Source organism: Poecilia reticulata, chromosome 9 (assembly GCF_904066995.2).
Source record: "Poecilia reticulata chromosome 9, P_reticulata-male-v2, whole genome shotgun sequence".
Classification (NCBI taxonomy): domain Eukaryota; kingdom Metazoa; phylum Chordata; class Actinopteri; order Cyprinodontiformes; family Poeciliidae; genus Poecilia; species Poecilia reticulata.
The window spans coordinates 7408850-7436849 of NC_088838.1; the positions used below are offsets into that span (position 1 = coordinate 7408850).

The 28000-nt window shown below is 41.2% G+C and overlaps 1 protein-coding gene across 1 annotated transcript; it reads right to left on the reverse strand.

Annotated features, from left to right (window-relative positions):
• Positions 1-299: 299 nt before the first annotated feature.
• Positions 300-28000, reverse strand: txnrd2.2 (thioredoxin reductase 2, tandem duplicate 2). Its single transcript, XM_008417646.3, has 17 exons — positions 27884-28000; positions 26480-26545; positions 26337-26393; positions 26104-26248; positions 25604-25678; positions 24142-24220; positions 23294-23356; positions 22596-22666; positions 18809-18828; positions 18288-18379; positions 18013-18187; positions 11705-11841; positions 7886-7981; positions 7252-7344; positions 5103-5174; positions 3658-3755; positions 300-2604 (listed from the first exon to the last, which is right to left on the reverse strand). The coding sequence occupies exons 1-17, from the start codon at positions 27957-27959 to the stop codon at positions 2481-2483; spliced, it is 1539 nt and encodes a 512-aa protein (XP_008415868.1). The 5' UTR covers positions 27960-28000; the 3' UTR covers positions 300-2480.

The window sequence follows — 28000 nt, forward strand, 5'->3', positions numbered from 1 at the left end:
GGCTTTTTAGCTTAGCATGAAATGTGTGATTGAAGGAAATAAGAATTTTTGGCTAACTCTAAAGGACAAACATTAAAAAAAAAATCATAAAAGTCTGAATGTTAAAAACAAAACACCCAGACTTTTTGTTTTTAAAAGTATGGGTGTTCTGAATAAAAGCAACACCCATACAGTTCCCCCCTTATTTGTACAAAGCAAGATTAGCAGTTAATGCTAACCTAAGCTAATCTAATACTTCAGTCTAGCATTCACACATTAGCATGAGTTTCTTTCTCTTTACAAATAATTGGCATGCAAGCATCTTTCTTAATATTTAATGGGTATGTTTAAAGTACCTTTCACTTTGTCTTCTCTTTACAAATGGTTCTGTTTCATTTTTATCATATGCTCATGTTGGAACAGCAGCACCTTCAGACTTTGAATCATTTCTTTATCATCGACACGATTATCTGAGTGTGTTATCATTTTACATATAAATAACAGATCTCAAAGCATTATTGTAAAATTACATTTCTCGGTTTATTTACAGCTAGTTTGTGGCCAGGTGACATCAGGCCTGCACTCCCCAGGTTCTGGTTTTGAGTGCAGGTCATCATTAGCTGGCCGACCTGAAAGTTGAGCCCTGACCCCCACTCGCACAGCTGAAGCTCTGAGGGCAAGTATTTGACCTCTATATCAATACCAAACAGTGACATATCTCAGTAAAAGTTACAAGAAATAAGTCTTTCTGTGCGTGTTAACGGCTGGATAGAGTGGTAAATAGGAGAGAAGACGGGACCTGGTTAAAGAGGAGGTGAAGGGTAAAAAACAAACAGGTATTACAGTTTGGCAGACAGTCTCAATGACTTCCTTTGCGCTGCCTCGGGCCCACCTTGGCGGCCCCCTGAAGTGGCTCGTTAAGCACAGGAACATAGACTGAGTAACCCAGGGCACAGCTCGGTATTGTGTTGGTTGGTTTGGTCTGCTCCCTCGCTCATGCTGCCCACCCCTCTGTTCATCTCCTCCCCTCCACCCAGGCCCCTGCTGTGCTCTGCTACACCACATGAGCCCTCTGTGCTCCAAGTGATAGAGTCAAGCTGTTCCTGCTGAGCGGAGGTCAGGGTCCTTCAGTCAGCACCTCGGCCCTGAACAGAGCACACAGGAATCCCCCCTCTTTCCCTCCCCAACCGGGGCTGGTACTCAGCTCTCTCTCTCTCTTTCTGTCTCTGTCTCTCTCTCTCTCAAACAAACCTGGTAGCTTTCCTGCTCTTTTTTTTTCTCTCCCCCCACCCCCACCATCTCCTGACGGTCTGTCACTCCCTTCATCGAAATCATTAATCAGACGGGGCAGATTAAACTTCAAATAAAAACAAACTCCGATGTACTCGCCGGTTCTTCGATTTCTGCCCCATCGACTTTAACGAAGCCAAGATGTCGGACACAGGCGGCAGGTTGAACGGTCTCTGGCGGACGCGGGGCTCCTTTAATGCTTTATTGATATAAACAAGTCGCCTTATCTTCAGGGGTGATGACTCTCGAGGGCCAACCTGCCATCCGTGTAAATATACAGCCGATAGCCCTTATCAGCTTGGCACCAATAAAGTCAGACTTCTGCAGGCACGCATCTCTAATGGGGATTAAAGGGATTAAATGTGCAACCTGAATGCGTTCGGGTTCATGTTTTATACAGTGACTGTTTCATCCAGTCTTCCACTGTCGGCTCAGAAAGCATTACAGGAAACAGGAGGGCAACAGCGCCACCTTTGGGTGAGTGTGGGTAGAGCAGCTGAACTAAAATGAACTGGAGCTGTGTTAAGTCTTGGATTTTGCATTTGTGCGGCTTTTTGACAGAACATATTAGTATATTTGTCCATGCCTGTGGATGGAGTCGAGTAAACTCCTCGGTCCAGGCCTCTGCAGGCTGACTGACGGCAGCCCTGCTGACTATTTGTGTCCATGGGAAATGGAGCGGTGTCGCTGCGGCGACGGCCCTGGGGCCATCCATCAGTGTCACGTTTTGGGGGGCTAGGGGGGCCGTATGGTATGTGTCACTTCGAAGACTAATGGACAGGAAGTACAGCCAGAGAAACAACAATATTTGCAGAATGTATATTCAGAAGAAAATTCAGACCCGCTTCTTGTGAATTCTCAGCGAAAATCCTAAATGTGCGTTTCCATCCTGATTGATGAGCCGGGGCTATTTAAAAGCAGCTCATTCCACACCAGGGCCCTCTCGCCCTCGCTCTCTTTCTCATTAAATTATGTTCTTTCAAAGCACAAATCTGTGTGTAAGGGTCAATAACAGACCTGGCTAATAAATGGCATTAGCCGACAATGATAATCCGAATCGGTGGTTTGTGACCAGACCTTCCCGTGGAGGAGCTGCAGTGACCAGTCCCGGTAGGTAAAGTGAAACTGGGAAAACCCCTATAAGAGCCCTTCTAATCCCCACTACAGGGGCCCCGTGTGCTCACTGTGTTCAGAAACCGAGGGGCCTAACCTCAGCAGCCGGTGACCGTTGGGTCCAAACCAGAGCGCTTTGTGATGTGGATCTTGACCACCTCCTCAGCGCAGGTGGGGTGGATTCCTACGGTCTGCAGCAGGTGACGATATGTGGCTCCACACCTAAGAGGCAGCACAAAAATACAGTTATTACAAATACAGTTATTAATGCCAGATTTTATTCAGAAATAAAAGCTGATGAAATCTGACAGATCTGAGACATCAAATAGTCTGAAATGCAGAGAAAGGAGCTGGATTCTACATAGGTTTGATTATTTAGATATTTCATTACATTCCATATATTAGTATTGACACCAAAAAATTCAAACTAGGTCAAAGTTTGAAAAAAAAAAAAATCCCATCAGAACAAAAGAAAAAAAAAAGAATAATTCTCTTCTATATTATTAGAAAAAATGGCTGGTCTGAGATATGACATATTTTCACAAAACAAATCCAGAACCCAATAACTGCCTGACCATCATGTTTCTTAAATAACATTATATCAAATGTTTATAAAGTCACAATGTGTTTTCTCAGGTTATGTTTTTTATTACCAAATAACAGAAAAAAATAATTATTTAATTAACTTATAAGAAGTTTTATTACATTTATAGAATTCTCAAAGTGCTATAAACAATAAAATAGTTCAGAAAAATAAAAACAAAGGTAATAATAAAAGGTCCTTAATAATAGAAACAAAGGACCTTTAAATGCAGCATAAAGATTAACATTTAAAACAAGACATCACTTAGAAGGATTTAAAATTATTTAGTTGCTATGTTTATTACCATGGTAATAAAATAATAAATTTTCATGACAAAGATTTAGATTTAGTCCATAGCTTATTGAAGCTCTTGAATTTAATTTATTTCAGCAATTTTTCTTATAATAATATTCAAGTTATTCCTTGAGGGAAAAAATGTGTCATTTAAAAACAAAACAACTTGTAATTAACTCAAATATTCAGAAATTGTGAGTCTATAAATGTAAAAGTTCAGATCCCAACAGTGACTCTGACACCACTTTGTTGAACTGTGTGAAATATTTTTTTCTGTTTGCAAAATAACTCTTCAGTCACCTCCAAACAATACCTCTAATCCCATAAACAAGTCATTTTTTTATGGTCTATAGTTAATATTAAACACAAATGTAAACCCAGGATTATTCTGAACTTACTGCAAACTCATAGAGAATCCCTGAATGACCTCTCCAGCATTTGGACCAGTGAAATGCAGACCCAGAATCTTCTGGTCGCCTCCCCTCTCACATATAACCTGAAGATAAAAGGAGAAACAGCAGGATTAGCCCAATGCTAGCTAATGCAGACACAGTTACTACAAAGAACATTTACACACTTCTACAGACTCGAGATGTCCAAGTTTGTTGGTCGGTTTCCCAATGTTTTGAATAAATAAATTTACGTGTCGACAGATGCAATGAATCTGAACATTTTAATGCATTAATATTACATAACGCAGATTAATCAAACTACTATTTTGACTTAAAAGCCTCTCTCTCCCACGGAGAGTCACCCAGTTCACAGCAGCGTGTTACAGATGCGACACAAAGGCAGCGACAAACGACAGCAAAAGATGAAAGTTTTCCCAGACAGCAACAAAAGTTGAGCAGTTTTAAATTTTCTTGTGCTGCACCACCAGCCACGCGTGGATGTGGATTTTCGAGTTTGCACGTCTATGAGTGCAAACTCGAAAATCCACATCCACAAATTACAGCGGTCGGTTGGCTGGAGAAAGACAAGAGGCTGTCGTCTCATCGCAAAACAAAATGGCTTCCCTTAAACCTTCCTAAATATAAATACCTGGAAAACTGAGAATCTTCAGACACATCTGGTTTGAGATAATCAAACAGTTTTTGAAAACATGAATAAAGTGACAGTTTTAGATATGGGCTTTATGGGCAGTTGCCCTGGGCGGCATCAGAAAGATGTGGGGCACCCAAAAAATATTGGGTAAAATACATCTCATCTGTTCATTTGAACAAGTTTGGTCGTTCTTGCATGTGTGTTGAGTGAAATAAGTTTCCCTTATTTTTGGATTATGGCTACAAAAAACAAACAGATAATTACTTGCATTTTAACTGGTTGGAGTGAGGCAGGTGGTGATTACACTACTGCATGCATACAGAGTCAGGCATCGTGATTAATTTGATTACGCGTTTTTAATTGATTGACGGCACTAATATAAACACAATCAGCTGAATTAACATTTACACTACATGCTTTTACTGTAGTCAGGCCTTGTTATTCCAGCTGTTAGTCATTCAAAACTAAAGACAGGTAGAAGCGTTCCTCCGCTGTTTTCCTTATGAGTTTAGAAACGAGTACTGTCTCTATCCATCTCCAAACATCGGTTCATGAATAAGTTGCTTTGGCTGAATGGTAACCAAAGTCCGACATGTAATCTGTTTAGTCCAACTCGCTCAATATTAATATATTTAACTGGAGGGATGCAATGTCTGGAAACAGAAACTTTTTTCTCTAAACTCTTATCGTCTTTTTCCATATTTATGCAGAGTTGAAACGATCCTTATTTTTATTTCTTTTTTAGACTTAAAGATCATGAATGAACCCTGAGGATGATGGGATGCCCTTCTGGGGTTACCTTTATGTAACACTGGCTGGCATCGCGCTCTGCGACGGTGAATTCTAGTGGCTTGTAGAAGGCGTGGAAAACCTACAGACACAAACATTTCAGTTCACAGAGACTTCATAACATCTAGTCGAGCATCACAGAAAAAGGGTTGGTTAGATTTCAGCTGGTATTGTGTAAACCCATGAGGATGGCTATGACGAATTTGGTGAAATTTCACAAAACCAAAAGCTGACAGTATAAAAAAATAAAAAATAAAAAAAAGCAAGCTTAAAGGGATCATGATAACAACTCAAACAGATTAGCATCCAAATGAAAATGAAGATGTGTTGCCATGGAGGTAAAAAAAAAAAAAAAAAAGCTGCAAAGCTTCAATTGCCAAAACGTAAACAGCCCACTCTGTGTCAGTCCTCTCTGAGACGTACAGAGTTTGATTCTGCGAGCGAACGTGCCGACACAAGTTGAGAGAGCCGTGCAGCTGTCGGGTGGAGGGGAGGGGGGGTGGGGGGGCTCCTCCTCAGATCTCGGCGCGCCTGTCGTCACCTCACACACACCTCAATCAGACCTCCTGCTAGCCCGTCACTCAAAGGCAGGGGTCCGCGTTTATCGTCAGCCCTCTGCAGGTGTTGCTAGCATCTGGCAGGTAAACTCAAGAGCCGCTTGCTAATGTACTGCGTACTTGTGTGTTCTAGTGTGCGTGTGTGTGTCTATGTGTCAGTGTTTGTAAAGCTGTTGTTGGGGGGCATTGTACTTTCAATGATGACTAAATTAAATACAAATATTTACAAAAACAGACTGGTAAACAGAGGTAAAGCTTCCTGTGGGTTTTTACGCTGGAATCACAGGGTTCTGTTTAGAAGTAGGAGGCCTGAATATCATGTTAATTTGAAGCTTTTTATGATGCATTTGAACTATTTTTCCTCCCAAAGTTGAGTGACTGAAGCCAGTGTTCCAACCCGGTTTTTGTTTTGTGAACATCCACATTTTTCCAGATTCTACATTCCTTTGTGCTGAATTTAAAACCTAAAATGTAAAAGTTCCCCAATGAAGTTATGGCAAATATTTCTACAATGGGCAGGCATAAAGATAAGACCCAAAGTATTCATCTCCTGGTTGAAATAGTCTTAAATTAGCTTTTAATTTTTGCTGACATGTTTTTTCTGATTCTTCTGAAGTTGAAGTGGACCAGCCAGAGATCCAGTGGGAGAATGGGAAGCAAGAAAGAAGGAGAAAATAAAGACAAGGAGAGACGGAGTGGAAAGACACACAGAGAGATGCTGTCTGTCTATAAAAGATTATTTTGATTCTTCCCATAATTTGAAATATTTTCAGCAGTGCCCTCTTGGACCTCATCTGATCCAAACTGTCCAGGTCAGATGACATAAAGTTGGGCTGTACTCTTAGTGGTGACCAAGGTTGAATAAAATGTTAGTTACTGGAACACCAGAGTCACCTGTGTGTGTTAAGCAGTTATAACCTGGAATATAAGGATGGCAACAAAGAAAGACCATGAAACCAATAAATCAACTACTTCAGTGTCAACTGGACGAGGCCGCTGCCAAATGCCCTCTGGAAAACGTCTTAGCATCAGACAAGACAAAGACTGACCTGTCAGTCCATAAGGACAAGACAAATTAGTCCTTCTGTTTTATCTTCTGTCTTATATTTTCTAAAGCAGTTTGTGGTTTCTGACCTGTAAAATGTGCCATATAAGTAGAATTTACTTACTTACTAACTTAACTATGGCACCTTCAACCAAGGTGGTAGCATCATGCTAAGCGCCCATTTTATTGCCAGGAGTGGTTGTGGGAATAATAAAGTTCTGCCTCCAATTGTTTGTGTTTCAATGGTGAAATAATCCAAACCGATTCTGGAGAGGATGAAGCGACATTATGTTTTTTTAACGGAAGTTGATTTCTATTTAAAATGAACGAAACATACTGAAAAGCTGGATCTCACAGCTTGATAAGGGTGTTTAAACACTTAGGAAGGATGTTTATATATATATTTCAGACTATTTAAAATTTTGAGGCTTTTATGTTTTATGCATTGAAGTTTTTTATGGTGTTATTATTAAATAACTCTGGTAAAAAAAAAAAAAAAGTAAAAATCCATTATTCAATGCTCCAGACCAGGGCGGGATGAGAATGACTGATCCCACCTCTATCCCGTCTTTCCCACGTCTCCTCTCGGCCTCCTCCTCTGACAGGCCGACGCAGCCGTACTCCAGAGGGGTGAACACGGTGGTGGCCACCTGTCACACACAAACACAATTGGGAACGTTTACACTTTGCCAAAACGGCCCCGCTCATTTCTTTCGGGAAAATCCCACGCAGAGTCTAATTACAACACTGCCAAAACGTCGCGTGCAGGTGGAGACTGCCCATGTTCATTTCGATAACGACAGAAATGCTCCTTTGCTTAAAATATTTATATGTGAAGATGAATTTTAAGACAAATACTTCAACACACGCAGCTAAAACAAGCCTTTAATCTGTTTTGAACACAGGCGCTGTAATAAAACCTTCACTGCAACTCGCTGACAGACGAGTACGTATACCGAGAACGACGCAGGACGACGTCGTTGTGGAAAATGCTGGTACACTATGCAATGAATCATCCTAAAGAGAGGCTAGCAGTTAGATGGAGGGGAGGCTCAGATGAGAGACCAACCAAATAACAGCCTCACATTAGCAGAAAACGATAAACGTAAAAAGCCACACGCGCTTGAGGTGCGGAGAGATGAAGGCTTTTATTACCGTTAGTGTGTGAGTGTGTGTGTGTGTGTGTCTTACGTTGTCATAGTTCATAAGGTCGGTGCTCTGGCCGGCGAGCCTGTGGGCAAGTAGCTTTCCTGCCTTGATGGCAGTAGGGGTCAGCTCTGGACGACCCTGAAGCAAAGAGAAATGTGAAGTTACTCCAATCCATCTGTTGTTATATATATTAAACTTTTCATTCAGCATATGAATAAAAAGTAACAGCAGACCAATGCATAGTCACAGATGATGGCGGAGAAACGGTTTTCCTGTAAAGTTTTTTCTCCTCACATTTAGAAACGAGTACATGAGGATGATTGACAGCGCTAAGACCCTCCTTCTGGCACTGATTGGTTGCTTTTGATGCATTTTTTTTTTCAGACGGCAACTCAGGATCGGAGGTGGGGGAAATGGAGCTTTTCACAGATTATCTGCCTCAAACTCTCACGACATAGTGGCAGTTTTAACAAATATGTAAAAATCATATTATTTATAAAAGTTACACACTTCAGTTTTAATAATGCACACATTAGCAAAGGGTACAACTAATATACATCAAAAGTTTTCACAAGCCAACAACTTCATCATCCCAGACTGCATTAACACAACATACCCACAGAAAATGGCTTGTAATACATGTGTGACTATAGAAACTACGGAGTCTCAAAAGGTTCAATTTAGTTTGCCCGTCAGAAATGCAATAACGTTGATTTTGTTAAATTTTAATATCCTCTGTAAGTTTTGTTAAGATTTTCTGGACCATAAGTCTAATCAGTCAAAAAATGTGTCAGGTAGAGGGGAAAAAAAAATCTAACTAAAGAAAATGTATAGGTTTCTTTTTTTTTTCTTAGAAATGACCAACCTGAGTGGGACTTTGTTCATGCTGAGAACATGATCAGGTGACACTTTGTGTTCAGCTGCCTGATTTTAAACTGACTCACAGAATCTGTTGACCTTGGTTTGGAAATCTGCTGGCAGCTTCTGACACTCTGCTGTCAGTGCTCTGATGGCCTTGGTAATGTTTACTCTTTGGTTCATGTCCATCAGTATGAAGGAACATTTAACGCATCAGTCAAAAAACATGTCACAAAGAGAGGAAAATTAATAATAATAAAAGAAACATAAGGAAGGACCAGCCAAACTTTGAAAAAAAAGCGTCTTATAGTGCCAAATGTACAGCACGCCTATGATCGGCAGACAAAGTTGAAACAAAATGGGATAGGGTTTCTGAATTATTCCAGCTGAAGAATCTGAATGCATCTTGTAGTCCAGTGAGTCGGGTTTTTTGTAGAACCAGTTCTTCTTCTGGTTCTACATCCAGACACTGGAATGTCAGTGGAATCTCTGAAAATGATACTGGAATTCTTTCTGCAGAATTTTAAAAAGGCTTTGGTCTGGAATCTCTCCCACATGTTTGCAGAGTTTTCTCCATGGTCTGTGACAAAATCTTCCTTTGACTTTCCTCCTGATTTTTATTATTGGGGTGTCAGAGTAAAGGAGAATGGACATAGACAGCCTCATCTTCAGGTTGGATTTTGAAAAAAATGCTAAATTTTCACGCTACTTCATAATCATTCACCGTTTTTATGTTGCCGTATCAGATAAAAATCCAAGTAAAATGCGCTGAGCTCCGTGGATGATACGTGATAAAATGTGGAAATGTTCCAGGGACATGACACTGTGATCATTAGTAATAAAAAAAAAAAAAATCATACATTTGATGCATAAAACGATGTAAACACAATCTTTTCAGTAACTGCTTATTAATTCAAAGGGGTGAAATTATTTGGAAAATCTTTCCCTGTGTGTGTGTCTTTCTTTATTGTTTTGACTGCTTGCCAGCAGACAAACGCGTAGCCATGGAGACACACATCCAACTGTGGCGTTCAGGAAACAGCAGGGCTGCAGGGCAGTTTTAAAGACACGACTTCAACTTGTTAAATCAGCAACACATCCTGTTATCAGCAAACATCTCCAGCGCCTCCGCACGTACACGGCGGCACGCTGCAGCATTCCAACCGCCGTTTGCAAGCCGGTTAGAATGCGTCACCATATTGCATGGAAGGTAAAAAAAATAAAAAATACTATTCAACCAGTTTTTACCTGAAGAGGGAAAAAAATGCCTTTGCTGTTGGGAAAAAGCTGGAAGACAGATTGGAGAGAAGCTCATCAAAGCTAGCCGTCAATCAAAGCGGCTCAGAGAATGCGTGTGTGTGTGTGCGTGCGTGTGTGTATGTGTGTGTCATGAGACCTGGGAGGCAGGAAGGAAGCTCCCAGTTGGTCGTGGTAGAAAAAACAATGCTGACACGCAGCAGGTTTAACTTGTAATAACACAGTGCCAGCTCCAGAGCTTCTAACATCACATTATTAAAGTTATTCCAGGTGAGAAGAAAAAAAAAGTATTGTGAGTTTCTACACAAGTGATAATGAGCTTTGCTCACCCAGCTTTTACGGTCTTTTGTTATTTTTAACCAAAATTCCTTCTAATTTCATTTTTTTTTCCTTACAGCATGCTAGGATATTGTGAAAATTTGAACACTTAACTGTTTTTAAATCCCAGAAGGAGGTTAAGTGGCTTTTTCCCAGCTAGTTTTGATTGGTAAAACACATCAAGTAAAGCTACCACAGCCGGCCTAAACCATTTTACCTGCATGTTTGTATACAGCAAAATACTCCGCATGTCAGCATGAAGCTGGTAAGAAATGTAGCCAAAACTAAAGGCTTCAACAAACTTTTGAAAAGACGATCAAGTTTTCAGACTGACTGGACACTAAATGCTTTAAGAAGTTAAAAGTCTTCACAGCCTTTTCCTGTTTTCTGACAAGGAAACAGGAAACATCCATGTATTTTACTGCAATGTTTAAGGCTGCGACTACTGATTATTTTAGTAATCTATAATTCAATCGATTATTCTGATGATTAATCAGAGAAAAGAATTGGCACACACTGCAAATTTTTAATTTAGACACTCCAACCTTTTTTTTATACAATATAAGAAAGACATTAACAATCCAAACATTTAAATTCATTTTTAAATAAGAATGTTAACATTTTATTGCCTAAAACAACAGCACTCCTTTTTGTGAACAGACTGAAAATACTCTCCACTCTTTTTAGACAAACACGTCGGTCAGATGTGTTTAATAATATTTGTCTCCGGACTTCGACTGAATAAAACATTTCAGTAGCTCAAGCTTTATGTTTAGGAGTGTTGTCCTGCTGAAAGGTGAAACTCTGATTTCTGATTGTTTTCCTGCTCCTGTTGAAAGCAAACATCTTCTAAACATGATGCTGCCACCACCATGTTTCCTAGTGGGGACGGTGTGCTCCACTTGAAGTGCCATTTTAGTTTTTCATTTTTACCCGACACAAATTACTCTCCAAGCAGGAAAGAGATTAGTTTTTTCCTTCCAGGTTTGCTGCGTTCCCTACATGGCAAGCTGCCAACGATGCTTCTTCTGTTTGATAAATGGCAGATTTACAGAGTGCATGACTCAGCCATGTTGCCATCACTCACCATGGAGTCCTTTGATTTAATTATTTGAAAATACATTTCCTCTTCCTTCTACTTTCCAATTCAGCCAAACTTCTAGTTGGTCTGTTACGGAAAATGTCCGTAGAATGAAATTGAAGTTTGTGTTTTTAATGTTGCTGCACTAATAACACAGTGAGACACAACAGTTTTAACTATGAGAGCTATTTCCAGTTTTCTGGATGGGTGCGGCATGTCGTGGCATCTTGTTGTGTATTTTTTTCCCCGTCAAAATTAAAAGCAGTAATTATAGCGTGCTCCTTCTCTCCTCATTGTCATCGACATCATGTCTGCTGTCAGGCTGGTGCCTGTCGACGATGGCCTACCTCGCCGATGTCTCCGAAAGCATAGACGTTTGGCACCGAGGTGGATTCGTCTGGGCCAACGACTATTTTCCCCGTCTCTTGGTTGAGATGCACGCCCAGCTTGTCGAGTCCAAGGGTTTTGGTTTCGGGAGCCCTTCCTGAGGAGGAACCAGGAAAAGTGGAAATATGTCAAGAGCAGGAGGAGGAAAGTGTTAAATACAAATTTTTTTCTCAGGCTCATCTTGATTGTGCCCTCAGATTAAAAAGGTTTTATGTCCGTCCGTTAAATCGTTGACCAAACTATTGAACGTGTCGGCGATTGTGCTTGTAGATATGCGACAAGAGAAAGACGTGGACCTGACAAGATATTCCTAACGCTGTGAAACATCACAAGAGATGGTAACGGCGATTAAGCAACATCTGGCCAGCTGAGAAGCAGAAGGAGGGGGAGGGGGGGGCTGGGATCCGAAAGACCCCGCAGACGTCCCAGGGTGCAAATTCTGACACTTTCTGGGCAGATGACTGACGGATGCTGTCGACAGCAGGTCTCCATGGTGATGGAGCTTGGACCATGTGCTCCACCCTCCCGAACACGGCTCCTCACAACCTGTCTGGGCAGCATAATAAACAGCCGGGGCCCGAGGAACCCATGTAGATGCTATCGGACAGCAAAAACAACAAACCCCCGAGACCCCTCTTCCTGGCTGGAGCCGAAGAACAACGTCGACCCCCCACCGCCACCCCCGGTCTTCTCAGTCCTGGGCGGGTGAGGTGGGTGAGGGGAGGGCTTCGGGGAACTGTCTGGTTCTCTACGACGTGTGCGGGTGAATGGGACAGAACACACAGAGAGAGGAGAGAGGGGAAGTCGGCCAGTCAGGACCGATTCCCTAAGGCTGGACTTATAAATATTTTCCTGTCTTGTAAGAATAAAACACTGCAATGAATGGCCTCCTCTCACTGCACTGGTGTTGGTGAACTGATGTGGATTTAATGTTTATAGATCTTTATAAAAAATGTGTTTGTTATGAAAATGCATTTTTCTAAAGCTTTGATGAGCAACGACAAACAATTTAAAAATGTTGTGAGGTGAGATTTTTTTTAGCGCGTCCTCTCCAACAGTGTAGCAGTGTTGCTGCCTGAGTGCTAAGAACTATAACAAGTTTACTTTCACAAGATGAGAAGGGAAAGAATGAGACAGGAGTAGAAAAGAGAAAGAAGGATAAAGAGAATACAAGACAACACTGTAGAAGTTTGCTAATCCTGCAAGAGGGAAAAAAAAACTACAGAAACCACAGCGACAAACAACACAGGAGTGGGCATTTATCATATAGTTTATCATTTATTGTGATAAATTTCTTAAAAGAATTTTGACTCATTATTGTCATGATAAATTCCACTTAATGGAACCCACTAAAATTGTGCGTAGTGTCGGAATTGCTATTTCTCCACAGTTTGTTCAATAAGACATCAATAAATATGTAAAAAAAAAGAAAAGAAAATATGATTAAGTGTAGTTACTGTGTTGAGTTTAGCGATATAAATTTTTTGTGATACTGATTTTCTAAAAAAAAAAAAAAAAAAAAAAAAAAAAAAAAAAATTGCATTACAAACTGATATGGTTTTTAAGAGCTGATTGCTGTGCCATGCAGTCACGGTTACAGTAAATAGTTCTTGTCACTTTTATTGTTATCAGAATAGTACCACAAAATATAGTGATAAAACTTTTCATCCATGTCACCCACCCCGAAAACAACGTTACTGAAAAACACGATACCAATTAATACAGGATGTATTTAGTGGCACCTGCAGCCCCAACGCATCAGTGAAACACCTCAATCCAAACATTTGTGACTGGAGGACCACAGCAGGGACAACTGCAGTAAAAATTCAGTCAAAAGCTGACAATGTAATAACAAGGTCATAACATAGCATTTATTAGGCTGCGTTGCTGTTAAAAATATGCCAGCTGTAAGACTTTGGCGATTAAGGCTTTAACACTTTCAGACAATCCCATTGTTGCGACTCAGATTGTACTTTTATACCTCCGGCCAAGTAAGAGCGAAGTCCCGACTTCAGACTTGGCACGGCTACTGAGGCAGTCACACAAGCGGCCGAGTTGGCCAATCGGAATGAAGCCTGTTGTGACATTAAGAGGAAGCTAAACAGCCACAACAAATGTCTGCGAGAGCTGGAAGCTTATCTGATCAAACTAATGAACACAGACAAAAGGGAGAGCAGCGTGGCGGCAGCTTGTTATTGCTGGGGTGGAACGGATCGCGCGCACCGCCACAAGACGTGATGATGACGACGCGTTTCATTTCAAGCCAAAAAAGATTTTAAGAGGCAAAGTGATAAGAGGCTGCAGAGAAAAAAACTGTAGCATCTATGGATTGTAATTGGGATCAAGGAAAAGGGAGGCATCCTGGAAAGAACCGGGAAAGTAGCGTTGCAGAAAATTCAGTCAGCAGGTAGAAATGAGTCATGAGCCCGCTGGTACAGATAAGAGACGACCACAGCCAGTTGGGTATTGTTGAGGTATAAAACGTTTAAGAGGACAGGAGTATGTGGAATATGGAATATGTGGAAAACCAGCGTGGAAAACCTCAGTGGTTTAGATAAATACGACCAGCTGGGTCAGACTGGACAGAACTTCAGTAGCCAACTGGTTGGTTGTTTGGCGTTTGAGGACGCCTGCTGGTGTCCAGAGAAGATGGCTTCCTCAGTGCATATCTGTTCTGAACAGATATGCACTTCATTATGTACACCGATAATGAAGTGTGTCAACAGTGTGTCCATTTAGAACACCACCAATTATGTCATAAGCTATGCTTCAGTGATGCACAGCTGTATGTCTTTCATTGAAAACAAAACTTAATAAATGCTGTTGATACAGTCCAACACAAGGTGCTGAGATTCAGCCCAAACTTTATCAGCACAGTCAGTAAACGTGTGTTGGATTCACTGCCATCGACACAATGTAGCAGCTGCAGTCACCTTACTGTATGAAGACTGATTGCTTCTGAACACGGTTTTGTATCGAGTCTCTGTTGGTTCTTTCTCCACTGTTGGTTGGATCAGAACCAACCATGAATTTTGTTTTGCCCCCGGCCATCATCTGTGCCAGGACATTCTTGCAAACGAAATCATCGATGTGTCAAAAAGACATTTTCTAATGTGTAACTTAAATAAAGCATAAAAACAAGAGTGATGTCCCAGCAGGGTTTTATTGCGTACGGTTACTGTGAGGCGGACTGCGTTCTGGACCGAGTCCCAAGTGGCCATTTGGGAAGCTTTAGGAACTTCTACACAAACCTAATCTTTTTAGGAAGTCGACTCTAGTATAAAACAGAGAGGCAAATACCCTTTCAAAATAAGGAAATGGTGTTTAATGACATCCTTTGGCGGGGTAGAGGCCAGCGGGGGAGGAGACTGAAGTGTCCACCATCGTTACACAGACAGGAAAGCTTGGAAATGTTCTGTTTCCTGCCGTGTTTGTGTGGCCACACCTGGACGAGCGGGGAGCGGCCGCGGGGTCAGGAAGGAGCGGGGGGAAAGGTGGAGGGAGGCGCAGCCATTGAGAAGGATGTGGTAGACAGTGGTGATACTGTCCCCCGCTCCCCTCTGGCCTTTAATGGATCCACAGGGGCCCCGGGACCCCAGTCTGGCTCCTCGATGGAGGCCACAGAGAAGGGAAGTGGCCTTGTGCTCGCAACTCCTGCACATCAAAGACGCGCACGCCGCATTGTTGCCGGTTCTCACCGAGCCGTATGGGAACAAAAACCTCCACTTCACCACTTCATATAGATGTTGCCGAGTCAGAGGTCAGAGGAAGCTGCTGTGACGAAGTCTGTGAGCTTTTAGAACTGTAAAGCGGAACAAAGAAAAACTACTTTTACGTCCAACAGACAAAACAGAAAAATTTGTCTGTTTGATCGCCTGGAACCTACAAATAGGTTCATGACTATTGAACCTACTGTATGCAAGAAATGCAAAACGGCCTGGTTACTAAGTTAGCTGGTTGTAGCATCAGTGAGGCATTCAGTGACTGCGGGGGCATGTTGGATGTAACTGGTCTGCTTTGCCCTGAAAAGTCCCATTTCATCTTTCATGGAAGTTGCTGGATTGTAGGCAGTCTTCTGAAAATGTAAGGCAGCGATTCTATTAGTTATTTATATCTCCTAAAACAGGGCAGTCAAACTTGTTTTCATTTCAGGTCAAATTGTAGCACAATCTACTGATAAAAACAGCCTTAAAAGCTGCTGAAATATTACTCTGTATTCCACTTATCAAAATTAGATCACATTTAACATGATGCAATCTGGGAATATATAAATATGAACTGAACTGATTTGACTGATTAAATAATACTTAAGACACAACTATTATTTTGAAGTTCTAAACTCTAGAGCAGGGGTGTCCAAAGTGTGGAGTAGGGTCATTCTGACCCATAGACTGATTTATTTTTTGCGGCCCCACAAATGTAATTCAAGAAAGATACAAATTTGTCCCGTTCAGCACAGATAGTTGACGGAGATGGAGACATTTAATTTGTAATCAGTGTAAAATAATTACCAACATAATGTTCTTACAATGGAAGATGTTGAGTAAAACACAGTACCCTAAAGAAGTGTTGGTCTTTTTATAACCAAGCCTGTACAACAAATACAGCAAAGTTTATCCAGAGCAAAGCTGACTTTGCTGAACTCAAATGAGCTTTAATTTAATTTATTAAACTTGGTTTAATACAGTAAGTGTAAGTACATTCTAAATGTTGGGTTTCTCTGTGCTGTACGTACTGCAGGCTTATTAAAGAAGCCTGAGCTCAACAAGACCATCAAGCATTCCAGCCCGAACCCAGACAGAATTTCGGTTTCGGGTCGGGCTCGGGCCATAAACCTGAACCGTCTCTTACACCCTGCCTTACACAAATGCTCTAAAATAAAATAAAAGCCTCCCGGTCGAGTTTCGGGAAGTGTTGCTTTTAAACGGGTTCAACACAAACAAGCCTGACAGACGTTGCTTCCACTGTGAATCATTCTGCTGCCTGGAAAAAGGAGAAATGACAGGACAACAGAAAACGGACAGACGAGAAAGAGGAAGACGGCCGCAGGTGACGGCGGGCAGAGGTGGCGCAGGCCCGGCGGGCAGTGACAGATGCGAGGCCGGTTTCCGCAGAGCTGGCACGGGGCAGGAAGGCGCAGAGCGAGAACAAAGAGGGGAACGCAGTGACCCGCGCCTGGGTGCATCCTGCTCCGTCCTGCCCCGCTCCAACCGGGGAGTCCGCAGTGAGCGAGCGACACTTCCCCTGCCCATTCCCATCACTCTGGCTTTATTACTTTGTTTTCACGCTTGATTTGTGCTGTACCCGCTGACACTGCACTTTGTAACGATGACAAAGGAGCTGGTGGAAGGGGACCAGAGTCACACTAATGTTTTATTGTAACATCAGTGGGAAATGATACAACGCGTTGTGAAAGTATCCATGCCCTGTTCATTTTTTCCCACATTTGCACAGATTAAAAACGACAACTTTCGACCTTCCACATTGGATCTTAGTAACCATCGCTTAAAAAGGTAAAGAACCAACTAATACTTTTCAATGTAGATATAAACAGATGTAGCTTCTATCAGTTTCTCATTTTTCACTTAATTTCGGCGACAGAATGACACCAACGTTTTCAGCTCTGTCTTTTAGCTCAAGTTTTCTTGTCATTTGGTTGAAAACATGTGCTCTTCAAACATAATTTTCTAAAAATATCAACATCTCATAAACCAAATAAAGAATGTTTGGCTTTCTTTATTTTAAAGCCAAACATTGAAATAAAATGGAACTTCTTAAAAAATTCCCCACGGTAGATAGATGTCAAAAAGTACTTTTTGTCTTTTTTTTTTAAAAGGTAATGTAACATTTTTGGCTGTAAATAACATATTTAGCTGAACTGAGAGCAGAAATGCCACTATAGCTTACAAAGATTGTAGATTCTTTGCTCCAGTGAAGTACGATGGTGGCAGCATCATGCTGTGGGGATGATTTTCTTAAGCAGCAGATGGTCTCATATCATACTGACACGACATAGTGACAGTTTCAACATATATGTATTTTAAATTTTTTTAAATAAAAGTTACATACTGCAGCTTTGAAGCCGTTATTAATCCTTTCGCTGCAAGGATGTGTAGAAAAAAAAGTCATCTTTAAACTGGTTTGGGATCATCATGCCACAAAGACATGTGTCAACGTTAAGATGAGCAGTTCTTGTGGAAAAGCGAGAAAGGATAGAAACATACAATCACAAACAGATTCAGTAAAAGCCTCCAACAGAAGGACTCACCCACTGCCCACAGCACCGAGTCGTAGGTGTCTTTGTGCTCCCTGCCGCTTTCGGTGTCGCTCCACGTCACCTGGAGGGTTCCCGATGGGAGCCTGTCCACTCTTTGGGGAACGGACCTCCAAACAAACCTGGTCCCATAAGCTTCCATGTAATCCGTCACAAGACCCGCCATTTGCTGCACAAAGTGAAACGGATCGTCTGCTTTTAAACCGGACGGAAAAAATACAAAAACAAAACTGCAGATCTTCAGAACAAGCAGGCTGTGAGAGACGTACCCGATCAAAACCCCGGAGGGCGACGCTACGAACCATCACCGTGGTGTCCAAGCCGATGCCTGTGAGGAAGCCGGCACACTCCAGAGCGACGTCTGGGTTCAGCCAAGTTGAGGATAGCAGTAATTATGTTTTTTTTTAAATAAAATGATCATATTTAAATGTGATGGGTGAGTGACAACATGGTTGCTCTTGTTTCAATTCTCCCGCTCTGACCTGCCTACCAGAAATAAGACCTGTCAGAGGAACGTCTATGTAAGGCTGTGATGAGCTACAGGAGGCCAGTTGAAGAAGGTTACAACCTTTGGTGTTATTTCTTTATAAAGGGAACATTTTCCCTTATGGGGTGTGAAAGATTGTTTTTATGACCAGAAAAAAATGCAATCAGTGCACCCCATCTAAATAACAATGCTTTGTCTACGGCCCTAAGTCGCTAATTCATCAAACTCTGTACGATTTGTCTGTTGACGTCTGGCAGGCCAAGCACAAGAGCTTCTTCCTCCCCCTGGGTAGACGAAGGATACAGCTGGCTCCAACCACGAGTCTGTAACACAAAGACGAAGAAGGTCTCAAAAGAATTACAAACACAACAAGATACATTTCCATTTCTCCTCGGTGCACTTTAGCCACATGAAAACAACAATAACCCCGACTCGCACAGGTCTTCTTCCAGATCCCGGAATTAGAGAGGTGATGAATTACAAAGCTTCCTAACCTCAGAGGCGTGAAGAAAATGGAGGACGGGGAAAAAAGCTAAAGGTTCATGTGTGTGGTCTGGGTGAATCACCGCTGTAATCCGGCAGTAAGATCAGCGACGCTGATCCCCGCAGACGACGTGTGTCATGTTCAGGGCTTAAACCCGCACGTCGGCCCGCTGAGTGAAGTCCGTCACTCAGTTGCTTTCAGCATAGCAAACCAGCCTCCCTGCCCTTCCTCCACCTCCTCGTAAAGCACCGCTTCAATTAGGACACATTGAGAAGTGGCTTAAGAAAAGACGAGGCAGAGAGCTTTACCGTGATCCGAAACTTTCATCACGCAGAAGACGCCTCACTCACCCACACCTTTTCTGGTTCAGTGTGGTTCGTTGTGTTTTATACAGCCGCAAAGCTGCGGCGCACACCCTTAGTGATGGATTTTTATACTTTGCAGGGTGGATGTGTATCTCTTTTGGTTCAGGTGTTTGTCAAAACGTAACGGACAAGATGCAATCAACCCTGGGATTCAAGGATTCTTGTTAACTTATTTTTATTATTCATTTATTTATTTGTCTAAAAGAGAGAACTAAAGTGAGTTCAACGTTGGCCTGAAGTCACCCAAAAACTCCCAGACTGCTCCTCAGTGAGGGAGGTTTGTTCGGATCGGTGCTTCTCAGCCTTGGGCGGCTCTTCAAAAAGCCTCCATCACTGATAAGCACAACATGACATTCTTGTGTATCTGCCTGCGAAGTTAGGAGGCGGACATTGTTGCTGCAGTCTGAGGGCAGAATGAGGTCAACGATTTTTATCCCACAAATGAAAGGCTTTTATTTTTCCTCCTGCTGGTGAGAGATTCAAATAAATGGTGAAATACGCAGATCTCACTCTAAAAACTCAACTAATACCTGTGCTCTCTGTGTGCTGATCTGTGAATAAACACGGATCTTTGTCTTAAAAAGCACATAATAATCAGAAATCAGGGAAGGTATATTTTGCTTTGATTGCCAGGTCAAAGGGAAAAAATGTAGTAAGTGAAAGGTGACTTTTTTTCCCCCTGCTAACTAGTTTAATGGGGAATAAAGTAATTCTTTAAGTAGAAAAAAAGTGGAATGTGTGGCAAGTTATGAAACCATTTCATTTGCCCCAAAGACAAAGTTTCTCCAGCTTGGCTTTTTTTTTTCTTTTTTAGCTCATTTGCTCAGTTATATTGTATTGCTCACTTTATATTTGATGAGCATGTGTAGTTTTCTTTCATGCATAAATCTGCTAAAGGTTGGGGTTTGAAACCAAGCCGGTTGGTGTTCGACAGATTAAACACATTTAGTCTTTCAGTTCTTAGTCATTTTTTAACTTTTGTCTCTCCAACCAAATGGGCTGCTTACAGCAGCCTCCTGGTACAACCACTTCCTCCTGGCACACGCTTTGTGTTTTCTCCTGATAGCATGATGAAGGGAGTCAATTCTGGACCTCAGTGCCTGAGGCCAAATCTGTCATTTACCTGTGTGTGTGTGAACGCTTGAGGGATCATTAGACACCCATCCCTCACCTGTAACCTCACACACCCATCCTGCCTGCAGAAACAACTCCCTGGACCTCACCTGCATAGCTGATGATGGCTTGACAGACCAAAACAGCTTCAGTTTGAGCTTTGCCTCAGAGTTCGAGATCATTTCTGGAAGGATCCGCTGCTGAAACGCCGCCAAGAAGCGCCACTTCTGCCTGCAGGGGGGGCAGAGCGCTGCCCTGACCTCCACGCTTTTACATCAAAGCACTTCCTCTGCTCAAGTGCTCTCAAAAACGTCCTGACTAAGTGAAAGCTGCAGTGATGCTTGGATGTTTAGGAATTCATCGTATTTTAAACACTCAGCCCCTCTTTGGCTCTTCCATGTCTTGTTAGCTTAATTCCGCAAAGTTATGTTGTTTTTTTTAATCGGATTTTTATGTAATCACAAAGTTGTGATTAACCTGTTTGTCGCAAAAAGCAATAAATTAAAAACAAACTAATTTCCATTTGCATGATTTATTATTCCTCTGGACTGAATGACAGAGGTTTTCATTCTGATGTTTTGGTCTCAACTAGATGATTCTGTTTGCCGTCTTCATAATTCATTTTATTTGTCGTTTTGCTTATTTATTGTGGATGTTTAAAATGTTCCAAATGTTAAAGTTTAGAATTTAAAGTTTATTGTTCTTTGAGAATTCAAAGATCTTGCATTATTATGCCATTACCATCATGTTATTTGAAAATGGTCTCAAAACAACAATATTATCATTTATCGCGATAACTTCTGGGACAATTTACTGTCCAGCAGAACTTGTTGTTTTGACAGGCCAACGTAAAGTTGAACTAAAACGAAACGTGGATTTAAAAATATTTCACAAACAAAAATCTGAAAAGTGTTCAGAAATGTAGTATTCCAATTCTTTTTTGTCATCTTCACTCATAATAACTCAATCTAAGTCAGATTAGGTGGAGAGTGAACAGTGAAATTCAAGTCTCGCCACAGATTCTCAGACGTTGACTGAGTTTTTCTGTCACATAAATATGTTCCGATTTCAGCGATGGCTCCATGTTTAGGGTCTTCCTGCCTCCAACTGGTTCTCTTCCAGCTCTACATGTTTAACTCTGGCCAGCTTCTCAGTTTGCCCTGAAGAAATGCATCCCCACAGCATGAGGTTGCCACTACCGTGTTCTCCTGTAGGATTTGTTCACTAATATTCTCTAATGAACCTGTGAGGCCTTCACAGAACAGCTGGATTTATACCGAGACTAAATTACAGCAGCAGATTGTACCACTAAGGTGAGTTGGGAATCAACCGTTACAACAAAAAAAAATTATTAAGGTGCACCAGAGTTCAAAGGGGCAGAATATAAAGCTGTACCCCACCTTTCAAATTCTGATTTGTAAAAACAAAATTGACAAATCAGTTCCCTTCTTCTGCACAATCATTTGCCACTTTATGTTGGTCTATTCCACGAAATCATAATATAATGCATGTGAAAGACGCTGAATGACTAAGAGCATAATTAAATTAGTGAAGATTTTCAATTAAACAAACTAAAGAATAGTTATTTAGCTGCCAAATTTCAAAGAGAAAAAAAAAACAAAAAAACAATCAGAATGTTTTGTGCTTCCTTGTCCTCAGGTGCAGACAAATTAGAAATACAAAGTGCTTAAATAGCAAAATGCTTATTTCCTGTTATCTCTCGTCGCGTCGCAAACAACCTCCGTAGCCCAGGTAACCCGCAGGCACCAGTCGCCGTGCGCGTGACGTGCCAAGAGGAAACGTCAGTGAAGGCCCAATTAACCAGGCGATGACAGCGGCTAAATGGCTGGATTAAAGGGCTTGTTCTGTAAAGGTCAGGATGCACGCAGCTAATCTGAATCATGAGGCGAAGACAGGCTGACAGGAAGGCAGAAAAACAAACTGCGCGTCCCTGATGAATGACGCCGCTGCACAACAGTGGGATGTGCAGCGTCAACTAGCAAAATGGTGCCGAGGGGTAGAAGGGAACGTCGAAAACCTCACGGTCAGATGGTCGGTTTTCTTAAGCACTCCAAAGCCGGGCCGTTAAATTAAGGCTACCTTAGCGGCTTGAGAGAAGCAGGCTTACGTTTTTCCAGGGGACTGCTTCAGCCAGAAGACGTCGTCGCTGGTGATGCCGTGCTCCACAGCTCCAGGGATCTGCAGGGACAAATAAAACTGTCCATAAAACTAATATAAGAGAAAGAACAGAGTTCCCTCCAAAACACGGTTATGGCAGCTTTTATCAGCTCAAACTTAAGGCTTTTTAAGACCATTGTGAATGAAATTTAAGACCTGTATCATGACAAATGTACAAAAGAACTTTTTGATGTTTATATAGTCGTAGTACCAAGGTTCTTTTGTCAGAATGCATGTAACACAGTACGAGTCGGCAACAGAAGTGAGTCAGTGGTGAAGACGAATGTCATCCAGCCAACTGGTAATAAACCTACACTTACCAATGATAGATGAAAAACGCTAGCCAGTTAGCAAAGGTATATTAGCAGCTGGTTAGCGGTAGCCTTGGGAAGCAATAAAAATGTCTGAACTCGACTCAAATGTTGGCTTGATGGAAAAGTAAATAAACAAGAGCTAATAGTCCTGCTGCAGCAAAATGTAAAGCCAGAGATTAACATATTTAAAGCCAACTCACATTTTTTAAAATTTATTTAAGGTCTCTGTTTCAGGTACATAAATTTAAGACTTTCTAAGGATGCACGGAGACCCTGTAAACGTCATGTTTTGGAAAAGTGTCCATCAGGCGACAGGAACAGTTTGTTTATTTACCTGAGTTGGGTACTTTGGTCGTCCACCTGTGGCGATCACAATGTTCTTGGCGGTCAGGACTGTCTGCAGGAAAGGAGAGGGAAATATGAGGTAATAGCTTTTGTTCGTATTCAGAAACAGCAAGGAAACGTCAAATAAAACTGAGCGGTCTCTACGGCGCTGTGTGGGAAGGCGGCGACGGAAAAACTGTGAAACCAGTCAAACAATGCAGACGGGGAGGCAGACGAGCGTCCTGGGATTCTGGTTTATGTTTTATTTCAAAGAAGGATCTGATGAAGAGGAAGAGAGGCTAAAAAGCGGTGAAGGGGGAAAAGTGGCAGAGATTTTTAGTTCCTTAGCTCTGCCGTGAAGCTGTTTATTTCTTTAAAATGAACTTTGGGAATTCAAAAAAAGCAGAGTTTAGTAAAATACACAATTTTAAGTGTATAGAAAGAAAACATTGATCTCAATGTGGCACTGAGAGAGAAATCTGTCACATTAATATCTTCTTGAGCCAATAAAACAAAGACTACACTCAGATGAGAATTCACTCAGGAAGATAGTTTGATGCAACTCATTTATTTTAGTGCTCAGCTTATCGTGGGCTTTAATGTTCCATCACATACTGTGTGAGTTGGTGGGTTTAAAATGCAGGATTGGTGCAGTTCACACATTTTCACTCAGTTTAGGCTTTTAAACCACAGAGCAAACTGGACTCTGAAGAACATGCTGATGGTTTTTTTTTTATCCGAGGAACTGGAGTAATCCATAGAATAATCTATTACTAAAATAATAATTGGTACCATAATTGGTTAGCCTTTCCTGTTTTTATGTGGGAAAACAACAACAACAAAAGAAAAACAGCCCACCTCCTTTCCTGCTTTGCTCAGACCTCTCACTGTGTGTTCGTCCAGCAGACTGCCTTTGAGGTTCAGATATTTGACTTTCCTGCAAAACACACAAAAATATCACTAGTAATTCATTAAACCATGAAGTGAGGCTAACGAGACATGCAAAAAAAAATTTTTTTTAACAAAAAAGTCTCAAAAAGCTGATTCCAAGTAAAGATCTCATTGGACGGAGGAGTTTGCCACCTGCTCGCCCTCCAGCAGCCACTCCATCAACATGTGGCTGCAGCCCCGCAGGTGTGTGTGAAACACACACATGTACGGCCTTGAAGAAGCTCAAGTGATGACAAAAACGGAAGAAAAAGATACAGAATCGCAGTTCCTTGAAAGGAAATCAACAACAAGTGAACACAAAGTTCCTGAGAAGCACGCCGTCCGTGGTGGAGGCATGAAAAGCACGCCGCATTTTGATGAGCGCCGACGTCATCAAAATCATCAATACATGTTGAATATTAATTATGGTTCATAAACAACTCTAAACAGGTGGGTTTTAGTCTTGATTTAAAGTTTGTTCCAGATTTGTGGTGCATAGAAGTTGAATGCTGCTTCTCCGTGTTTGGTTCTGGTTCTGGTATGAAGTGCCAGTCTGGATGACAGACATGCACCAAAAAACAGTAAAAAAAAAATCAGCTGGGAAAAGGAACCGGGCCGTTTCCAGTTTGATCGGAAATCAGTTGGAAACTCAATTTTCTGATCAATGAAAGAACCATCGCTAAGCGCTAACACGTTGTGCTAACCGCACCACCCCTCAGTGTGGACAGTGATACTTGACTGAAGCAGCTATTTTCAGTCTAAGCAGGGTGTTTAAAAAAAAACAAACAAAAAAAACAGCAGCATAAAGAAGATTGACAAAAAGTAACTGAATTTTTGACAAGTCAAGGCATGTCTGTGATTCATCCAGTTCAACATCCAGCTGGATTTATATCAGTGTCATCTATTCTTCTTTAGAGCTGCCAACTTGTGTCCAATCTCAAAGTTTTGGCATCTAAATATCACAAATTCTGTTTTGTTTGTTTTGCTTTTACAAAAACTTCTCTACCAACGTGATGTCACTCACAGGACAAAATAAACATTTTGAACGCAGCTCTTTCATCCAAAATTAGAGAAATGGGAGACTTCTAAAATCTGTACAGGCAGTTCAAAAAACATCAAGTAGTCCTGTGTAATTACAATTTTAGCCTCCTGCATTAAAACTGCAATTAAATACACCTTTCATCTCTAATTTACAGTAGATTGTTTTCCACATTTTGTGACAATAAACCGACTTATTTCATGCCATTTCGTCTCGCACATTAAATATGTTGTCTTATTCTGTGATTAACTCTTTTATTTCGGTTGGTTGACTAATTTAATTCAATTAAGCAATGAAGGAAAAGCCAACGGGTTCATTGGAAAGGAATTTAGAGTCTCTGTTGTCACTTACTTGTCTTGGAGCTGGACTCTGTGGCCCCAGTTTAAAGATCTGACATGATTCTGAACTGCCTCCGCCATGGTGGCCCTGGAAAACAAGAAGACATCACCTTACATCAAACACATCTTCAACTGGACTCGGTCGTTTTCTTGAAAAATTTAAATTATAACAAAACAATGTTATGTTGAATTTCCATTCAACAAAAAAAATTAAATTTCAGATGAAAAGAAGACAAAAAAAATGATAGTAGACTAACATTTTGCTGCAGTGGTGTTTTTCCCCACTTACACCACCAGATGGTGTTATTAGCTAACACAACAGTGAAGGATATTTAACAATCGTGCTCTAACAGACCTGATTCCAGTGAATAAAACACCTTATAGATCGTGAATTATCATGGTAAAAATCTACTAGTTGGACAGAAGTAATGGAAGATTTTTTTAAAGGTTAGTCAAAAAAAAAAAAAAAAATCACTAAAGACAAATAACACATATTTGCTAGACTCGGCTCACCAGTCATGGCGGAGTGTCTCTGGCATCTGCCAGCCGTACTTCTTCGCATCTTTGACTGCAGTACCAAGGAGAGCGGCCTGATGCATGAGCTTCTTAGGAATGCAGCCAACGTTGACACACGTGCCACCAAGACCCCATTTTGTTCCTGTTTGGAGACGAACTGGCTACATTTTAGAAAACAAACCCTCCATATTGGGGGGAAAGGGGGGTAAATGTTGTAGAATTTATTTCACCTTTAGCAGACGGTTCAACATAATCTAGAACGGCGACTTTCTGTCCCAGCTGTGCCGCTGTAGATTTAAAGATTTAGACAGGAAATGAGATCAGAAATCTGACAAATGATTGAATGCCTCAGAAAATGTGCTCAACAGTTTACCTTCTTTGGAGCAGGCCAGGCCTCCAGAACCTCCACCAATAACCACCAAGTCATAGTCATACCTCCCTGTCAGATGATACTGAATGATTACTACCAGAAGCTGTCGCATAACGGGAACCTTTTTCATATTTTTTCTCATGCTACGTCTGCAAGCATCAATACATTGTAATGGAACTTTATGCCCCAAGTCAGCACAAGTAAAACATGACACGGAGGTGGAAGAAAAATCACATGCGCTTCTTACTTATTACTTCTTTCACAATAGTGGTAAAAAAAAAGTTTGGGAAGTGTGGTGTGTGTGTGTGTGTGTGTGTGTGTGTGTGTGTGTGTGTGTGTGTGTGTGTGTGTGCACTCAGCCACATTTAATTCCTATTTAGTAAACATTACATCAGGTTTCAATCAACATCATATAAAAATGACAACTGCATAGATCAGCTTGTGAATCTTAAGCATCTAACACATTGCGTACAAGGTCTTTATCTAGACATTTGGATAGTGTGTAGCCATTCTTAAAATATAGACAAATCATAATGACATTTACTTCACAATAATATAACTGTTACTGCTATTTATTGTTTAGTTTTATTACTTTGTATTTTGATTACATTTGTTCTTGGTTTACTTTATACTTTGGGGTTATTTACAAGGTTTATTTGTACGTTAATAACTGGTTATTTTTTCTGTTTGTTTTTTTTTTTGTCTGCTTTTTTGTAAGATAAGGAAGGAAAAACTGCGGGGTCATTTTTCTAAAAGAAGCAGATTCCTTTTCTTCAAATTCACAGATGTGCATATACAAAAATAAATGCAACATGAAGGAAATGCAGACAAGTTCTTAAGAGTTTAGAACGAACGATATCACTATTAGATATGACCACAAGCTCAGACACCAAACTTGAATATTTTTTAAATTTTAACAATAAAAAAAATAAGTCTCTGTGGCCAGTCTCTCGGCTGGCCTGGGAACGCCTTGGAATTCCCTCGGAGGAGCTGGAAGAGGTGGCTGGTGAGAGGGAAGTCTGGACCTCCCTTCTGAAGCTGCTGCCCCCGCGACCCGACCCCGGATAAGCGGAAGAGAATGAATGAATGAAAAAAAAAACCTAATCTTGTACGACAATAAAGGTAATGACAATAAATATGCTAATAATACTACTACTGGTTTGCATACAGACAGGCGGTAAAGTAATGTAACGTTTGCACGAATCTAAAGCACTAAGCAGGTTAGTATCTTAGGAAAACTGGGTTTTTAAAACACTATTTTAGAAATATTAAAAAGGTCATAACGTAAAGGCAGCCGAAGTTATATTAAGCTCCCGAAGGATTTTACAATGCAAGAGTCCCTACGTAAACATCGACGGGGTCTAATTAGTCTAAACGAGAGCTTCTATTTAATAGAAGTTTCATTACCTGTAAGGTTTCTGGTGAAAACCTGCAGACATTTCAATCTTTTCCACCGGTGTCTAACTGTGCAGAGGGCAGCCATGATGTTATTATAGAAGGACCCCGGACCGGATATAGGTGTCT